This window comes from Barbus barbus (assembly GCF_936440315.1).
Source record: "Barbus barbus genome assembly, chromosome: 11".
Classification (NCBI taxonomy): Eukaryota; Metazoa; Chordata; class Actinopteri; order Cypriniformes; family Cyprinidae; genus Barbus; species Barbus barbus.
Window position 1 is genome coordinate 26773377 of NC_136739.1, and position 19034 is coordinate 26792410.

The 19034-nt window shown below is 35.3% G+C and overlaps 1 protein-coding gene across 1 annotated transcript; it reads right to left on the reverse strand.

Annotated features, from left to right (window-relative positions):
• Positions 1-12330: 12330 nt before the first annotated feature.
• Positions 12331-16847, reverse strand: LOC306876599 (peptidyl-prolyl cis-trans isomerase FKBP7-like). Its single transcript, XM_079427898.1, has 4 exons — positions 16575-16847; positions 16233-16384; positions 15581-15708; positions 12331-15445 (listed from the first exon to the last, which is right to left on the reverse strand). Exons 1-4 carry the CDS (start codon positions 16799-16801, stop codon positions 15284-15286), a joined length of 669 nt encoding a protein of 222 aa, XP_079284024.1. The 5' UTR covers positions 16802-16847; the 3' UTR covers positions 12331-15283.
• Between the last annotated feature and the right edge of the window lie 2187 nt (positions 16848-19034).

Sequence of the window (19034 nt, forward strand, 5' to 3'; positions counted from 1 at the left end):
CTGCTGTTGCTCATAGGCTCTTTTTTACAAGGGAACAAGAAAAGAGTTTGTGTCCCATTTGTCTTGGGTTGCAGATGACAGATTTAAACCCCTAGTAGGAAAACAAGAAGGAAAGACAATGGTGAAAGATATACTTTGGTTAAAGAGCAACTCATTTTCTGCTGTTTTGAAGGAGTTTAAATTCATTGTTGCCTGTTCTTCATTGTCTCAGTGGTAAATACTAGACAATGGGACAAGCTAAACATTCCATTTGCTGGTCAGAAATCTTCTACAGTTCCACTGACTTGTCCAGTTTCAGTTTTCAAGCATATTTCACATGCTCCACACATGGGTATGTTACTATGAATTCCCTCATGAACACAAACATTTATGTAAAAGATGACCAAGATCTTACATGTGGTTTGGCTGAATCCTTTATTGTGTCAGGTTTTGCTCTTTTCTGTAATTTTTGCAAGAAAAAAGTATTTTATTTGATTTTAAATTCAATAAAATTGTATATATAGTGCTATAAAGTAGAAGAAAACTGTCTTTTTTAGTATAATGCACTACTTAAGGTTGTCTGGGGGTATCTGATTAAATTGTGTCACAATGTGAAGAGCTATAATAAATGTAAGTTAAAGTATGAATTAATATATTTAATGCTCCGTGCCACAATTGGCCATTTTTGTAGCCGTGGTTTATATATTGTAATTAATCTACTTGAATGTTCTGAACGTGTTTTAAATTCTCTACTACCTGAAAGATATCACTGATTTAGATGTCCTGAGGAATCTCACCTGTAGCTGTGACACCTTTAGACTACAATAGGGGTCAAATAAGTGGCCTGTGCATTTTAGCCAATCAGAAAATTCACCCTGCTTGTTACTGGTCTGACGTCGGGTTGGCTGACATGTCTTTGGAGGGGAGGGTTTTAGTGAGAGGGCGTGTGGGATTGGGGTAGGCTGATCTAATTCCAGAGGAAGTTAGCAAAACAACTGAAATTGCTTATAACTATCATGATCGCAAGTTCCCACAATTTATATCAAATATTCAGATATGCCTGGTATATATGGATGATGCATAAAGATGGATATGCTAGCGCTATTTGCAATATGCTGTTTACTAAAAATAACTATTATTTCAAGCTGTCAGAAAAGCATACAGTAATTTGCTGAAATACATTTTATGAAAAATTAGTGTTTTCACTGCTGATTAGCTTCTTATTTTCACTCCCTCATCTCATTTGAGCCATTTTGGCAGACGGTGCAGTTCTGGGACAGAGTTGAAGTTGTATTTGAATTAGTCATGTTATGACTAATTTGAACTCATTGCCAAACTAAGCTTCTAGCTAACTAGCATTCATGAGGAAATTGATTCTAAATGTCAAGTGGTATGTAATGCAAATCCAACTTGAAAGGTTTTCTTGATGTAAAACAAAAGCTGTTCATGTGTACTGGAAATATGTCCCACCTTTCGGGAGAAAAATCAGCTATGATACTCTAAATATGAGAATATCTCGCATAAGGTGAACCAGAGGACTTAAGGTATTCAAAATAATGCTTGACTAATGTTGTGTTTGAATCCTGTTCAGTCTTTTAAAACATCTGAGGGAAAGGGGAGGAAACAGCTGGTAGCCATGTTCTTTAGGCACTTGATTTACTCTCCATCTCCAATACTTGTACGGCACGGAGGAGCAGAGGTGAAGAGGGGGTGGGCTGAGTCGCAAGGCAGCACTCCTCATGTAGCCCAGCCCAATGGAGTGGCCAATAGCCTTTCCAAACCACTGTAACATTGCTTTCAAGAAGCAGTACTCTCATGCCAAAAACCGGAATGGGAGGCCTTTTTATACACTGTTACAATAGTCTGCCAAGTATTGGATCCTAAGAGAATGTAGCCCAGAGGAAGGTAAAAGCTGTAGGGGCAGACATTGCAATGAGTTATAGTGCTTTCATTTCTTGCTTGTGCTCATGTCTGGCTGCTTTGGATCCACTGGCATGGAAGAAATCTGCTCAATATAGTCAAACAAGCCAGAAGTCTGCTGCTTTGGGATGTCTGTCTGTAAAATGTACAGCAAGTGTGGTTGTCTTCTGTGTGGTCTGTGATTTCTTTCAACACAGTGTCAACAAGTCCTCACACATATATATTGTTCAAAATTTTGGGGTCAAGATGTTTTTTTTTTTTTTTTTAATAAAAAAAATCAGCAATGGTGCACTCAAATGATCAAAAGTAACAGTGCTACAGTGATAATGTTTACATTGCTAAAAAAAACACGATTTCAAATAAATGTTTGAACTTTCCATTCATCAAAGAATTCTGAAAAAATCTATAAACAACAATAATAAGCAGCAATAATAATAAACTGCTTTTCACATTTTAGAACATTAATAATTTTTTCTTGAGCACCAAATCGCTATATTAGAATGATTTCTGAAGGATCATGTGACATTGAAGATTGGAGTAATGATTACTGAAAATATAGCAGCCAACACAGGAATACATTACATTTTTAAAATACACATTTTCATTTGTGATAATATTTCACAGTATTACTGTTTTTTACAATATTTGTAGTCAAATACATGCAGCTTTGGTGAGCATTGGAGATATTTCAGTAAGAAACCCCAAACGTTTGAATGGTAGTATACACAAAAAATGAAAGTGTGCAAACTGTTTTTGAAAACTAAAATTTTAATTAAATGTAGTAATATGCAATATGATAAGGACTTTTGGCAACAGATTGTGAAATGCTTAACAATCCTAATACTTGCTTCGAACAGGGGCAGTGCTGGATGACCAAAGTTAGTGTTTTCAAATGTTTGAACTATATTTCTATTGAAATGCGAAATAGTGAAGAAGTGAAAACTCAAATGCATTTAATATCTATTCAAACTACAGATTGCTCTCTCATTTCTTAGCAGCAGATACAGTTAAAGTCAAAACTTTACATACACCTTTCAGAATCTGCTTCCTTCTGGAGCATCAGTGAGTGCTTGAACCTTCTGTAATAGTTGCAAATGAGTCCCTCAGTTGTCCTCGGTGTGAAAAGATGGATCTCAAAATCATAGTCATTGTTGGAAAGGGTTCAAATACACAAAAATGCTGGAAAACCAAAGAATTTGTGGGACCTGAAGGATTTTTCTGAAGAACAGCAGGCAGTTTAACTGTTCAGGACGAACAAGGGACTCATGAACAACTATCACTAAACAAAAAAAAACAGCTTTGGATCGTTCAGGTAACATCACAGTATTAAGAATCAAGTGTATGTAAACTTTTGAACGGGGTCATTTTTATAAATTCGACTATTATTTTCTCTTGTGGACTATATGCAAACATCTTTTCTGTTAAATATTCAGGTCAGTACTAAATAAACAATAACATGCATTTTGTATGATCCCTCTTATTTTGGTAAAATAATTAACATTTTGCAGATTCTGAAAGGTGTATGTAAAGTTTTGACTTCAACTGTACATGCTTTAGTGACTGTGATGAAAGGCATTGAAAATGGTGACAAATGCTGAACTCTTTATTGCACCACCCACTCAAATACAATGACTGATTTATTCAAAGGAATGTCTTCTCTGGAGAATGGCCAGATACTGACTTGTACTGGCTTGTTTTTTGTGTTCACTTTCCCCAAAGTAATAGATAGAACATAGAAACACTGAATGAGATATTGTACGTTGTTCTTTGAGGGTAAATTCAAGGCTTGTGATAGAATGATAGAAGAAGAAGAATATGATAGAAGAAGAATAAAAATCAGCTTTCCAGCTTTTTTGTTTTAAAATAGAACACACAAATGTTAGACAAAACTAATTTTATGTGCGCTATTATCTTTGCAATTAATTGTTTTCCACAAAATTTTCTCTGAACACAGTTTAATGAAGAACGAAAAACATATATCAGGAAACCTGACAGTTGAAATATCCTTCCAAGATCCTATTTTATGAAAAATGAGTTGTTATTCTATTACAGAGACATATTTTTCCAAACAAGAAGCATGAGTTAAGAAAACGAAAGGCTTTTTGGTAACGCTTTAGATTACACCCCGCAATGTATCACGTAATTAAACAGAATTTACAGCGTACCTATTTGTAATTATAGAGTACCTCCACAGAACCTATTCGTAGGTATAAGGGAACAATATGCAACGTTTGGGGAATAAGGGGGTAATAACCTGCAGAATTATAAAGCATTTATACTGTAAGTATAAACAGTTAGATTACAGGTTATCACAGGTGAAAACTGCATCAGAGGGGGAGGACTTTTCTGCTCCCTCATATACAGCAGGGCCAACTTTGCAAGCATATGCAAAAGATCTCCAGAAATTTGTCAACTCCTGTCCACAGCTGAAAGGAAAAATTGCCAATATGCCTATTAAAAATAAATGTAGAACATGATTTTGTGTGTGTGTGTGTGTGTGTGTGTGTTTTACAATTCTTTGTATTTTGTATAAGTGGTTGCAAATTAGTTTTTTCTGCATTCTGTTCTTGGAAAAGATCTGTTAAAATTGTTAAATAATAAAAATATTTATTTGTTACAGCCAGCACTTACACAGTAACTACACGTAACAAGAGGGTAACAAGGCTTCACTTTGGATTACAGCTCGCGGATGTTACACTTACACAGTAACTACACGTAACAAGAGGGTAACAAGTCTTCACTTTAGATTACAGCCCGCGGATGTTACACTTACACAGTAACTACACGTAACAAGAGGGTAACAAGTCTTCACTTTAGATTACAGCCCGCGGATGTTACACTTACACAGTAACTACACGTAACAAGGGGGTAACAAGGCATCACTTTAGATTACAGCCCGCGGATGTTACACTTACACAGTAACTACACGTAACAAGAGGGTAACAAGGCTTCACTTTAGATTACAGCCCGCGGATGTTACACTTACACAGTAACTACACGTAACAAGAGGGTAACAAGGCTTCACTTTAGATTACAGCCCGCGGATGTTACACTTACACAGTAACTACACGTAACAAGAGGGTAACAAGGCTTCACTTTAGATTACAGCCCGCGGATGTTACACTTACACAGTAAATACACGTAACAAGAGGGTAACAAGGCTTCACTTTAGATTACAGCCCGCGGATGTTACACTTACACAGTAACTACACGTAACAAGAGGGTAACAAGGCTTCACTTCAGATTACAGCCCGCGGATGTTACACTTACACAGTAACTACACGTAACAAGAGGGTAACAAGGCTTCACTTTAGATTACAGCCCGCGGATGTTACACTTACACAGTAACTACACGTAACAAGAGGGTAACAAGGCTTCACTTTAGATTACAGCCCTCAGATGTTACACTTACACAGTAACTACACGTAACAAGGGTGTATGTTTGCATAGTAGTTAAAAAAAATGTTGTAGTACATTTTATTCTACTTGCCTCAAACCACATACGGAAGCTCAAGTGCACAAACAGCACTACAGCTATCAAAAAAAACATCAATTTGGTAAATGTACATGTGTATTATGATGGTATATTTATATGCTATATCCTGGGAGCAGCTGGAAACAGGTAATCTAGTTTTCCACTACTGCACCTCAACGGACATGATTCACTGCTGAGATGACCATATGCAATTTATCAGGTAAATTTTCATATCAATTTTTAAACCAAATCTTAGCAGAAACTAGTAGTAGTCTCGACTATGGTGGTTTTTAACTTTGCTATAATTACTAAATTATACTATAGTATAGGCCTACTATTTGTATCAGTGTCATGTAAGATATATGTTGTAATAATACAATAAGTATCTGTGGTGGTTTCCGCCTTTTTTGTGAAGAATCACTCTCGAGATCTTGGGGTTTTGATACTAGAAGATAGGCTTTATTTTCAATAAAATAAGTCAATAAAGCCGAAAAAACCCAGTAGAGTAATCTCCATAATCTTCTTTAGCATTCTCTTTTATACAGTTTTTCTCTAAGCGTGTTCAGTACATTGTATACATGTTTGTCATGGGACCATGATGTAGTCAGGAGGCCTTAATTTTATGTTCCGTGAAAATAAGGTCCCCATTATATATTTTGCCTAAAGGAAAAACACGACAAGCAGCTTCCCTCTATGTCTGCACTTCTCATACCGATTTCTATACACGTAGGCAAACACACGATTATAATAGTAGGATAAGTTGATACATAAATGACCATATTCACATTGATTATACTCGAATAATTCATATTTTGATTAATAAAACTCTTCATCATACCCCGTATGTAGTGTAAAATATACTGCATCATATATTTTATGTTATTACAATAAGGCAACTTGTTCTGAATCATAATATTGTTGCCAAACACAGTACGTCATGAATACCACAAAATCTTAGAATAGTTACGCATTACTTATGAAATACTAACAGTATAAATAATTTTAATTTTCCAAGTCATTACCCCCTTATCCCCCAAACTTTGCACATTGTTTCCAGTTACCTACACGTACGTACAGCTGTAAATTATGCTTGCGCGGAAAATTGCACTTTGTGTGTCATACCACGTAATTTCACAATAGGTGCCCTTTAGTTAAAAATACAGTATAAATGCTTTATAATTCCTCAGGTTATTACCCCCTTATTCCCCAAACGTTGCATATTGTTCCCTTATACCTATGAGTAGGTACTGTGGATGTACTCTATAGTTGCAAATAGGTACGCTGTAAATTCTGTTTAATTACGCGGTACATTGCGGGCTGTAATCTAAAGCGTTACCGGCTATTTTCATGCTTCTGAAATGTGAAATAAACTGAGATCTTGTCTGGTAGAGAAAATCGTATGAATTTGTACGAGTGAGGTCGTACGACTTCGTACGTATTAGCCACCTCGTAAAATACGTACGAATTGCCGTGAGATCGGGCTGGATTATCATCTGTACTAACACACAAACACACACACGTTTTTATACAGTACAAACCACATTTTCTATTGCCCTACACCTAAACTTACCCCTTACAGGAAACTTTGTGCAGTTTTTCTTTTTCAAAAAAACTATTTCTGTATGATTTATAAGCTTTTGTACCTCGATTTAGGTCCCCACCATGACACGAGTCTCCATGAGTCTGTGTGTATTCAGATTTAAATCCCCACCAGGATATATAAACCTGAACACACACACACACACACACACACACATATGTACGCACGCACGGACACACACACACAGCTTTTTATTGTTATTATTGTTCAAAACGTAAAGACAAGCCTCTTCAAAATTCACCTAACCTCACAGTGACTTTACATGAATTGCTTTCTAAAAATCCCCCACAACTCTATATATAGTCTGCTCATTGTCTTGACTTTGTATTTCAGATCTATTGCAGTACCATCTATTGCAGTATCATCAAATCATGTTTTAGTGCGCTTTTGTACAGTATGTTAAATGTGTTCAAAATGTAAATGCACATGAAATAAAATAAAATAACATAATCTTGCAGAGACATGCTGGTGGTGCTGTTTGATCAACTTTAGATAGCTTTTGACCCACTGCAAAGGCTCACAGAGAATGGAAATAATTAGTATGGTTTAGATCTCCAAGGAAACAGTTGCCAAATACAGCTATAAACAAATTTTCCAGCCAGTGCTTATACTCCAGTATTAAATGAAGTTGTCTTCTTAGACTCAAAACACAACTCAAAAATGAATATTTCCCAAAACCTTTTTATTTTTAACCCATGTTTTCTCATGAAAGTATTTGTGTGCAAAAGATGTGTATATTTTTTTTTTGTACTTTCTGACATAAATTGCTCACATTTAAGGACTGAACAAAGCCCTAACCTTAATGTCCATTTCTGATTTTCCCTTTCTTTGCTCGGATATGTTTTTCAGATTTGTACCAATCGCTTTTACCCCAACAGGGGGAATGTACAATTTTTTCTAGTATCTATTATCTCTGCAACTGAAATATAAGTTGAACAAAGACTTATTCCTGCTTAAAACCTCCCACATACTATGCTCTGCTAGCCAGCACTAACTATTTCTGCACATGGTGGAGATCCCCAGGCAAAACTGTGATGATCCTTACAATGTTATACCTTGTGCCATGTTTTCCTGCTAAAATCATCTTCACTAGATAGGTCTGCATCCAATCAAAGCACAAATAAGCAATGGAAACACAAAACATGCAGATTGCCCATTATACAAATGTTTATCAAACATGTTTTTATGGACAAAAAAAAAAAAAAAAAATCATGAATTTGTAGATTTGTACAATTTATGTACAAAACATTTTTGAATAGGCCATGAGAAGGCAAATTTCATGACATTGGTCTCATTACTGATTAACTGATTACTAAATAACTGATAACTTTGATCCTATGATCTGCAGTCTGCCAGGTCTCCTGGGACAGTTTGTTTCCAGAAGCATGTTGCCACCACATGTAGTTGAGGAAGTTCCTGTTATATATGGTTGTCTGTATTTTCCATGCATTAACTTTCCACATGGCATGTGAGAGGATTTCCACATAGAGTGGACTTTAATGTCTTGTGTATGTATTCTTCACATAATGTATTCTTCAGTTTATTCCTTTGAACCGGAGGTTTTATTTCTAGCATTTATAGAAAATACAGCAACTGTATAAACACTTACTCTAACATGGTGTTAGATGCATCTTTGGTGATCCAGTCCAAAGTTTTAATGCTTGTAAATAACATTTACAAACATAAATACAAAAACAAGCACACCATAAAGAGTCTTACAATATGCTCTTTAAAAAAGTTCTTTAAAAAATTCCAGATGTCTTGAAAATAAGAAAAACATGAATGAATGTAAAACAGTAACAAATTAATTACACAATATGAAAAGGGTGTATTTTCAAAGTCACCCCCCAAAAAACACTTTTTTTGGGTGATATAAAAGTTAGTGGATAAGTGTTTAAACCAATAGTGCTCCAATTTCAACACACTCTAAATCACTTTTATGCCTCAATTAAGTTTTAGTTTTTCTTAAAAACACAGCTTTTCACTTCACAAGACATTTATTGACTGAAGTCATGTGGATTAATTATTATTTTGATATTTTTATCAGCTGCTTGGACAACACCCATTCACCGCAGATGATTCCATTGCTGAGCAAGTAAAAAAATCTGTTCTGATGGAGTAACAAACTCTACATCTTGGATGCCTAAGGGTAAGTAAATTTTAAGCATGTTCATTTTGTGGGTGAACCCATATGGACTGTCAGATGAATCTTGAATATTTTCAAGTTCATAAATGTGAGAGGACATATATTACACATAGGCCTACAGCCTTAGAATAAAGTAAAATAATATCTTTAAGCATGATATGCCTGCCTAACCCAAAGCTGTATCAGTCTTGACCATCTTGCTAGGGTATTCCCTCCATTTGCTTTTGCCCTTCAGCCACGTTTTAATGATGACTACCTCCAGAACAAATTACCACTGCACTAAAACCTTAAATAGATCTATAACAGAAGTTGTCTACAATTAAATAAGAATAAGATAAAGTCAGCTACAGGGTGTTTTTAATTAACCTAGTTTGGATTAATCAATGGTAATTAAAAATGCAATCACTTAAAAGTGAGAAAGCTGTAGAATAAATTGGGTAAAACATAAGGTACCCAGACTTTTTGTTGTAGACCCATGCAGTGCTTGTAGAAAGGAAAAATAGGGGGAGGACTCATTTGAGGTTTGTGCTTCTAACTCAGGAACCACAAATGAAATTGTTTTTTCTTGGTCAGGGGAAATGATTTGCACCTACTGGAAAATGTTAGCAAATGCAAGACGGCTGGATATATGACTCACTGCTGGGATATCTTGGGGGGAGGATGGTGGTCGTCTACTTGAATGTGGGGCTGAGACATTTGTTTACTTTCCAGACAGTTTGGCTAGGAGGCTCCAAAAGGGGACCGCCAGTGAGAGCATGATTTTCCAGAGCTTCGTAAAACAGGGGAGGGCTAAGGTCAGGGGTGACGCTTCAAAATGGTTTTAGTATAGAAATTCTCCTGGGGGGATGAAAGGCTCAAATGAACAATATTCAGATTCACATTTTGCCTTCCTGCAGATTTGATCTCAGTCAATAATAGAAGTGCACACAGGTGGTTTTGGAAGTATCCATGCTTTTCAAGGTAGACAAAATAGTGTGTCACACACTTAAATGCTCACAAGAGTTATGACTAACAGGTCAGTCTCAAAGCATAAACCACATTTTCTGAACCTGAGTTTGCTGGTTTGCTCATGAGCAAAAGTAATTTATGGCATTTCCATGTGGACCAACCAAAAAGGTCACCAATCCAATGCTTTATTTAAAAGCTGTCTGTTGTCTTGTGGATAATTAATTATTTAATTGATTGTTCTGTTATAATTTTATGTAATTTTATAGAACAAAGAGTTTCAAAATGTTTAAATAATTTTGACTGAATAACTCAGCTTGGATTTTACAATAAATATGTGAGGTGATTATTCTTGTTTTATGTTTCTAAAAATGTGTTATAAGTGAGACATAAAGCAATTCATATTTTTACTTTCTTTTTTATTGTTTTGAGAAAATTCTGGGCTCAAATTTTTGTAAAAACTACAGGACATTTGAACAAAATTAAACACCTGACAAGGTGAGATTCAGATTTCAGGGTCACGTTGCTACAGACAAATGGTCAAAAATGTAAATCTTAAATTTGATAAAACTCCTAGTCATGTTGCTGATGTCATGTTAAAAGACTTGTACTAGTGTCCACCTCCAGCAGTAGTCACGCCCCTCCCCCTCCATTACAGGAATGTGTGGTTAGTGTAGATGGTCTCTTGCCTGTCCCATTGTGGGGGTGTGATTGATAACTTCAGTGCTGCTAAAAAGTTGAAAAGCACAAAACCTATGATAGCCTTATGTAAACATTCCTGTGTGAACACTGGCATCTGCCGTTTTACCTTAAGAAAATGTACATGGAGAAAAAAATATATAATTTTATTAAATATTTAATATTTTATTTTTTGACATATTTAAACAATAGATTATTGGGAAAAATGCTGATGTCAATCTTATGTCACACTACGTTATTCTGACAGCTGATTTAAAAAAAAGAAAAAGATTACAGCTTTTGAAATGGATGATTATATGCTTAAACACATTGCATGTCTCTGCAGAAAAAGTTGATTCATTCAAAAATGTGTCTATATTATTCTTTATGTGGCTGATTGATGGCAGAACGAGGATAAAAGATATCCCCAAGCAAGTTTTCTTTCAAATAGCTGTTAGCTGAGTAATGACAGCCAAGCATAGCTTCTTTTTTTTTTTTTTGCCCATTGTTAGCATACAGTATGTGTGTTGCTACTTGCAGCTCTGCATGTTATGTTCCCTAAATTCAGGGAGCTAGGAACAACCAAATGTCTAACTTCATTGCTTATAAAATAACATACATTTGCATTGCTTGACTCCCTCACAATTCAATTAGCATTCATGAGAGAAAAGTTGTTACGTGGCATATCAAGAAATTACATGTTTCAGTGTTTGTGTTTATGGATCTAAGCCACCATTTCTAATACTGGGATCATGTAATGCTCTCCTTCTCCTCCTTCAATAAAAAGCACCATTGGTTAGTGAAACCATTGCAGAATTGAGAAGAGACACGTTTCTAGTTTCTCACAAAACTGCCTGTGCTTGGCACAAGTTCATTTTCTTCACTAAAGTAAAAAAATCTACTCAAAAACTCCCATCCTCATGTCAAGTACTTGTTCAGTGTTTACAAAATATATTTGTTTTACATCTTTTTCTTTTTGAAGGATCTTGCAGCTTTTTTTACAAATCAAATAACAGTGTTTTCATGGTTTGAGAAGCATAGTGAGAAATGCAGATGTAAAGCAGTGACTCTGTCTGGGGGGGTTGCTGTAAAGGGATCTGGGGCTTTAGTGTGTGAAAGGGAAATGCTACAGCCATGATGGATAGGATATGTATGACCTCAGTGCTCAGATCTGTTCTCCACATTGGCTGCGTGTTGCTTGTCTAATTGAACTGTTCTCTGGAAGATGTGAGGACTTGCTGTTGGCTTGAGAAAATTGTTTAAAAGCTAAATCAGACATATATATATATATGTATCTTAAAGTAGTTGTTTTGCACCTATATGATGTGGATAGATTTTCTTTAGGCTTTTTAGAAATGTTATAAGATTAGCTAAACAAAAAAAACTGTCATTCTGTAATAGAATTCTCATGTTCCAAACCTCGTTTGACTTACATTCCTCTGTGGAGATTTCACAGAAAGTATGTAATTTAAATATGGATTTTGATGCACGTTTGCATGCAAAACAGCAGAGGATTTCTTTACAGGACTTATAGACCAATTATATTTACTAATAACAAGCAAGGATAATGAAAGAGGAGACACGTTTGTATCACTGCAGAGCAAAATGTTATATTTATTCAGATCGTCTTACATCTCTTTAGGCCGCCCTCCCATGTAAACACGTCTGGTTAGGTGTTTATTCAGGGGTTCTTTCTGTTGCCATCCTCATAAAGTGCAGACCTGTCAAGTCTGAATGTGCCGACTTGATAAAAGGCTTACATGTGTAAAAATGAAACATGTAAACTATCAAACACCTACATGCTGCTGTTGTTTATGGAAACAACAGGATGCAGACAAATCTTGAGGCCATGCTATAAGAGTGTTGTAGAACAACTTTGGTGATCCAAACTGAACATGCCAAAAAAGGAGAGAAATGCTTTAAGACCAGAATAAACACAGCAAACATAGAGGACAGATGGAAACTGTAAAACCAGTTACTAGAAAAAGTTGGAAATGGATTTATGGTGTATTATACATTCTGAAGAGACTGAATGGATTAAACATGTTTTCAGTGTTGTGTTATTGCCATTTGCTGTTCAAGAGTGCTGCAGTATGTGAACTCTTGGGATTGGAATTTGGCTCGACTTTATGCAGATGTTGTTTGTGCTGTTGTGTCACTGTTTCTCTGGCTATTCTGTATGCTTTGCCTTCTTATTCTTAATTCAACTCTATGTTCTGTGTTCGAGCTGTTTCAGCATTTTATTTGTCTTTTGTGATCACACTTCTGCACAAAAACATTATGTGTCTGTCAATTGCTCTTTGGATTTTTGGAACTTTTTCTTTTTTTTGGTTGTCGCAGAGACTGACAAAAAAAAAAAAATCCATACAGAATGGGGGATGATTTGCAGTAATAACTCAATTGCAGTCTGTCCAAAGGAAGCTCGCCTTCTGTTTCTTTTTTCCCATAAAGGGGAGCAGAACAGCCTTCATAACAGACTTTGTTTATTTATGTTTTAGTACCCTTGTTGATCACTATACCATGATAAATACTGTGTAATTTATGCAGTGTTTTAATATTATAAATGACTGGGGACTGGGAATGTAAGGGACAGGTGGTAGTTTTGAGTGCCCTCGTTTTTTTTTTTTTTTTTTCATAAATAGGAGGGCAGGGACAAGCATCAGATTTCATAAAGAGCTCCATTTTCTCTTAATGCTGAGACTGCTTTATCAAGAGCACAACAAATGCATTTCAGTTTCAGACAAAGGAGCCTTGTTAAAATTCATGCAACTATAAGTCATTTTCTTGGCATTTTGTCAGAAGTCAGGCACTGCATCCTACACATATACACAGAATTAAATGTATAGCGATGATATAAACTCTTGCAGCAATCAAACATCAGCTAACAAACTGATGGGAACTTGACATGGGAGAGGTACAGTGTAACACAAATGATTGTTTTGGTGAAAACTGTACCTAGTGGTCTGTAAACAGCACTCCTTCTGGTAGACCTGTAATCACCAAGCCCTAAAGACAAAACCACTGGACATCCATCCCATCCTAAGCCTAGCTAGTACTTACGTCACATAAGACATCTGTCTGTCGAAGCCCAACTTTAACAGTCAAAGGCATAAAGAATACTAGAATGACAGTGTTAAAACTGCTTTTTCAGGAAAGGATGAGTTGTTCTTTTTTCCCTCTTCATATTTTAGCTAAAATTTAATGCATGCTCCATTTGTTTGAACGCTTTGGCAAAACTGCTATGACTTGTCTGAAATTGTACAATTTACATTGAAAGTAAAACAGCCTCTTCTTCTAACTCCTCTCCCTCCACTGTCTGGATCTGCTCTGAATATTGGCACGGACATGGTTTACGTCACTTTTGGCATGCGGGGGAGTTGAGGGAGTCAGAGTTTTACACGAAAACCAAGTTTAGAGTCTGTGCACAAAAACGTCAGCTCTCTGCATGATAGAGCCTCATTTAATAATTTATTTGACCTCTGGTTGTTTGGGAAATGCATGTGTAATAGTTCAAATGCATGCTTACTGTACATGTTCTTAGCATATAATGTTTGTCTATAAATCATAAAACACTGTAATTCTCCCCACCCAATAGATTCTTCCTTAGTTCTATTAAAAATTCACCAATCATAAAATCAGACCACTTGTTTTTATTTATTTTTATCTGTAGTAAACTAAATTACATCTAATTTTTTAACGTAGGTTCAAGAAAAGTGCGTTCAACCACTTTAAACAGTTGTATTAGAGAGCCACCTGGTGTTCTTAATGGGTATAGCAAGATTTGAAAAGCTATGGTTAAAGTAATTTCCAGTTTTAAGGTTGGTCAATGAAATGTGCCCCCCACCCCCCACCCCACCCCTTATGGAATCATGGAACCTTCTTTATTATTTCACAATGGGTGACTATATATTTACTTAGGCAAACACATGGCAAATGCATTTTATTTAGAAAATGCTGTTTAAGTAATTAAGTAGTATTTTTCAACATTATACAATGTAAAGACAGCATTTAATAAGATAATGATTTAAACAAAGCTGTAAATGCAATCCTTGAGTTCAAATGCCTGAATTGTTTGGTTGTAAATAGTGGTTGACCGATATGGATTATATTGGTCTATAAATAATTGCAAATGTGTGTAAAGTTTACCATTGTGTGCTGTGTTCAAAAAACAAGGTTGTTTACAATCTTCAAAATAAAGTAGATTTTTGCAGCGATGCCATAGAAAACCCATTTTTGGTCCCCCAAATAACCTATCATTGAACAGTTCTTAAAAGAACATTTTTTTTCTTAGCGTGAAGAACATCAAGATAATGATATATTTGAGCAGGTGCCAGCATTTTGAAAAAAGGTCTGAACGGTTTTGAGAGAGCGTCTTTTTATGCCTTATTAGGTTTTTGCATTAGTACAATTTAGTATTTGAGTCAACTTTATTTAAAATATAGTGGTGTTCAAAGTAAAATCCTTTATCAACTCTACAATTTGAAGTCTTGTAGACAACATCCAGTGCACCTGCTGCATAAAAATGTATTTCTAGTAGTGTTTATAGTTCATCATGGCCATAAACATTGTACTCCTTTAGTGATAAGGTCCCATCGGCATTGTGATCATTCTTATGGAACACATCTGCCACAACATCATCAAAATAGGATTCATCTTTCTGTGTATTTAACTTCTTTGCTTCCATTTTCAAGTATTCCTTAATCTGTAAATCCAAATTGACAATATATAAATTAAAAATATATAATAATAATAATAATAATAATAATAATAATGAATTGTGAATGCAAAAGAAAATTCCTGATACAACAATTAACATACATTAACTGATGTCTATTACCTCTTCTTTTGTCAGGGCCTTGTCGTTGTCAATGTCAATTTCTTTGAAGGCTTCTATGCTGCGTGGTCCTCTGGTTATGTGCAACAGCTCCACCTCAAAGACCACTGTTGAATTTGGTGGTACAGGACCTATTCCATCACAGAAAGGTGATTGTTAATGGTTTAAATATTGAACCTTTTTTTTTTTTTTCATAATTAACTGAGATTTAAATTAGGGATCTGTGGATGAGAAAACTCTCTTTTCTTTATTTTATTTTTTTTATGCTGTATTGTGGTGTGGTGGTATTTTCATAAAGCTGCTGTGGAACGCTTTAAACAAGTAAATGTGAACTTAATTGACAATGTTTTTGTAATATCCTATAGGCTAATATTGGGTAGAAAAATATTTTACTGTTAAGCATAATGCAATGTGATGTTAATGATCTAGGACATAATTGATCAGCACGATGACAAATAATTATATTCAAATTTCTTTGGACTTTTAATAAATAAATAATTCCATTTATAGGGGGAAAAAAATAAAGTTAATTTAAAATATTGTCCAAATCAATGGAATTAAAAACAACACCACCACAAAAAAAGAAAGCAAAACAGCGCCACTTGTGTGAGGGACTTTATTAGTTTCTCTACGTGTTTGAAGTGAAAAGACATACCTTTTCCTTTCTCGCCGTATGCCAGGGATGGCGGAACTGTAACTTTTCTCTTCTCACCGGGACACATGCCGTCCAGCCCTAAATCGAGGCCCTTAATAACTTCTCCAACGCCTAACACAAACCAGTGTGGGTAACCCGTGTTTGTCGAACGACTAGAAAATGAATACGAACAGCTTTACTTGGCATTGTCTGGAAATAAAATAACTTCAGTGTTTATCTTCAACGCGATTAAATACTAAATACACTGTTTACATCTCTCTCTCAAAGAAGATAAATATAAACTGCATTAAACAGCCTATTTGTCGTTGAATACAACAACTTCATTCGTAAAAATGCGCTTACCTGCAATAGAACTGAGATCCATCTTTAGCTAGATATCCATCATAATGAGCATTCAGCATGTCTCCTCTCTTGGCTTTCTGGCTGCAGTTTTCTGGCAGAAACGTAACCTCAATTTTAACATCTTGATTTGATTCATTTGCCCGAATCACTACGATAAAGGAATTGAGAGTTTGCAGAGACAAAATGAAACAAAAGTAAAATGTAAAACGCTGGGCCATCTTACACATCTGTCGGCGTGGCGACGGGGGCCGGACAGCTGACGCGGCAGTGCCGCCCAGTAGCTACTCAAATTGCGCACTTTTGGGGTGGGGTGTTAATGTAGGTTTAAATATCCACGCGAGTTTTTTTTTTGTGTTGAAGCTAGGCAAACTGAACATTTTAGAAAAATTTTAGCCAACATTTAGGATTCCGTTCATTTAATTAGTGGTTTAAAAGATTCTTTAGTATGGGTATAGTGGGGGAAAACGCACCCCAACAGGACTGTGCGTAGAATACGCGGGTGACTTTTAATAAAACATAATAAAACCTAAATTCGTGTCCCGCATTTCGGGTACACGTGAGCTTTTCAAGAGCCCGTGTGAATACTCGATTTCATTGAAAAGAGACAGTCTATGACCTGCCGTTTTATTAGTGAAAATAATGGAGCGCTAAACAATATTCTCATGCAGTGTATGTTTTATTCATACTCGAAGCCGGAGAGCGCTCTCGCGTAGAAAGTCCAAAACAGACTTAATTTTGTGGCAGGAAATCCCTCATATGGAAAATACATCCAGCCATCGCTGGAACTATAATAAAAAGATAAAAAGCAGAAAAAATAAAATAATTTGAATAAAAATAAAAAGCAGAAACGTTTTGACTAATGAATCGCGAGGACAATAAACACACGATGGCATTGTTGTTTATGTGTGTTTCTAGTCATCTCCAGGTAATAAATAAAGTATATTAATAATGCAGTGCTAATTGACATAATTTCTTACAGTAGCATATAGAAACTATAAAATATATCTTCTGCCTTCTTTTGTGAAAAAAAAAGTGTAAAAAGTGTTAGTAAAAACAAAACAACAACAAAAAATTAGTATTAGGAAAATATAAAAACATTATAGAAAACAAATTATTAGTTATCGTCCAGTAGTGTATTTGACTTTTTAGACAAATAAATGTTACAGAGAAGATAAATAAAACCTGTCAATTAGACAAAAAAAAAAAAAAAAACAGTAGGGCATACACACTACATTTAGTACAGATCTTTATATTTACAAGGGACTGTGTAATTTTTGTGAAACAAAAGTTAAATGTGTCTAGAATAGTTAGCTATCCTGGTCTATCATTTTACCCCACAGACTAGTTTTGAGAAAAAAAAAATGTCATTATGAAAATATAATTATATTTTTCTTAACTAACTTTAAATACTCATATCATACATAACTATGAAGTTCTGCAAAACAATAAGCTTCAAAACTCTTTTTTTTTTCTTATTACTGTAAATAAGATCATTAACTTGATTTTCTTTTCTATTATAGGTACGTCGCCAGTAGAAGCTTCGCTGTGAATACTTCTACATCACTTTTGATGCAGGGGTGTCAAACTCAGTTCCTGGAGGGCCGCAGCCCTGCATAGTTTACTTCCAACCCTGCTCCAACACACCATGTAGTTTTCAAATAAGCCTTAATGACTTGATTAGCTGGATCAGGTGTGATTAATTAGGGTTGCATCTAAACTGTGCAGAAACAGAGTTTGACACCCCTGACGTAGTCCATAGCAACAAGACAAAGGTATCCTGAGTTTATCTAGAGGTTATTTTATTTTTGAACAGTAGGGGGCATTTTACCCCAAGGGAGCGTTTCCCCCCTCTACCTGAGGAAGAAACATTAGAAAAGAAAATTATGATCAGAAATAAATGTAACACTATTTCTAGATTTAGAATAGATTCAGATGGATGTAAGCTAAACTGTACGAATGGTATGTATATATAATCAGTCGTCTCACAGCAAGTAGGAATTATAGCAATTCTAGAATTACTGTAGTAATAATCATGACATAATTAAGATGTTGTTTTAAATAGAGCATGTTACGCTGCAGGATGTCAACTTTACATGTATTTTTGTGTGAAGCGTAAAATAAGAGAAAGATAAATTCCCTTTAGTTGTTGCTAGACATCAGGTGAACATTATTTTATGGGTTTATTTACCCTTTAAAATGCATTTTATTTAGTGCATGAAACTTGGCAATGCTGCTGCTCTTCTATTTCAAATCAGAACGAATAATATGTTACTGATTCAAACAGGTTATCCTCTTGAACAATATTGGTTGAAATCAGATAAAACTGCTTTCAATGAAAACAAAATTTGTTGTTTAAATAAACTATGAAGACATGAAGATATTATTCAAAGACTGAGTAACCATAACGCATACATCAAATATGAAATGAAATAGCATTCATGGAAAACAAACAAACATTTT

Excerpts from the sequence above, each read along its gene's own strand:
- LOC306876599 (XM_079427898.1), bottom strand. The coding sequence starts at position 16,801 with ATGTGTAAGATGGCCCAGCGTTTTACATTTTACTTTTGTTTCATTTTG. Across the intron at positions 16,385-16,574 it reads GGATCTCAGTTCTATTGCAG|TCGTTCGACAAACACGGGTT; the intron begins GTAAGCGCATTT and ends TTCATTTTCTAG. Across the intron at positions 15,446-15,580 it reads AGGCCCTGACAAAAGAAGAG|ATTAAGGAATACTTGAAAAT; the intron begins GTAATAGACATC and ends TTGGATTTACAG.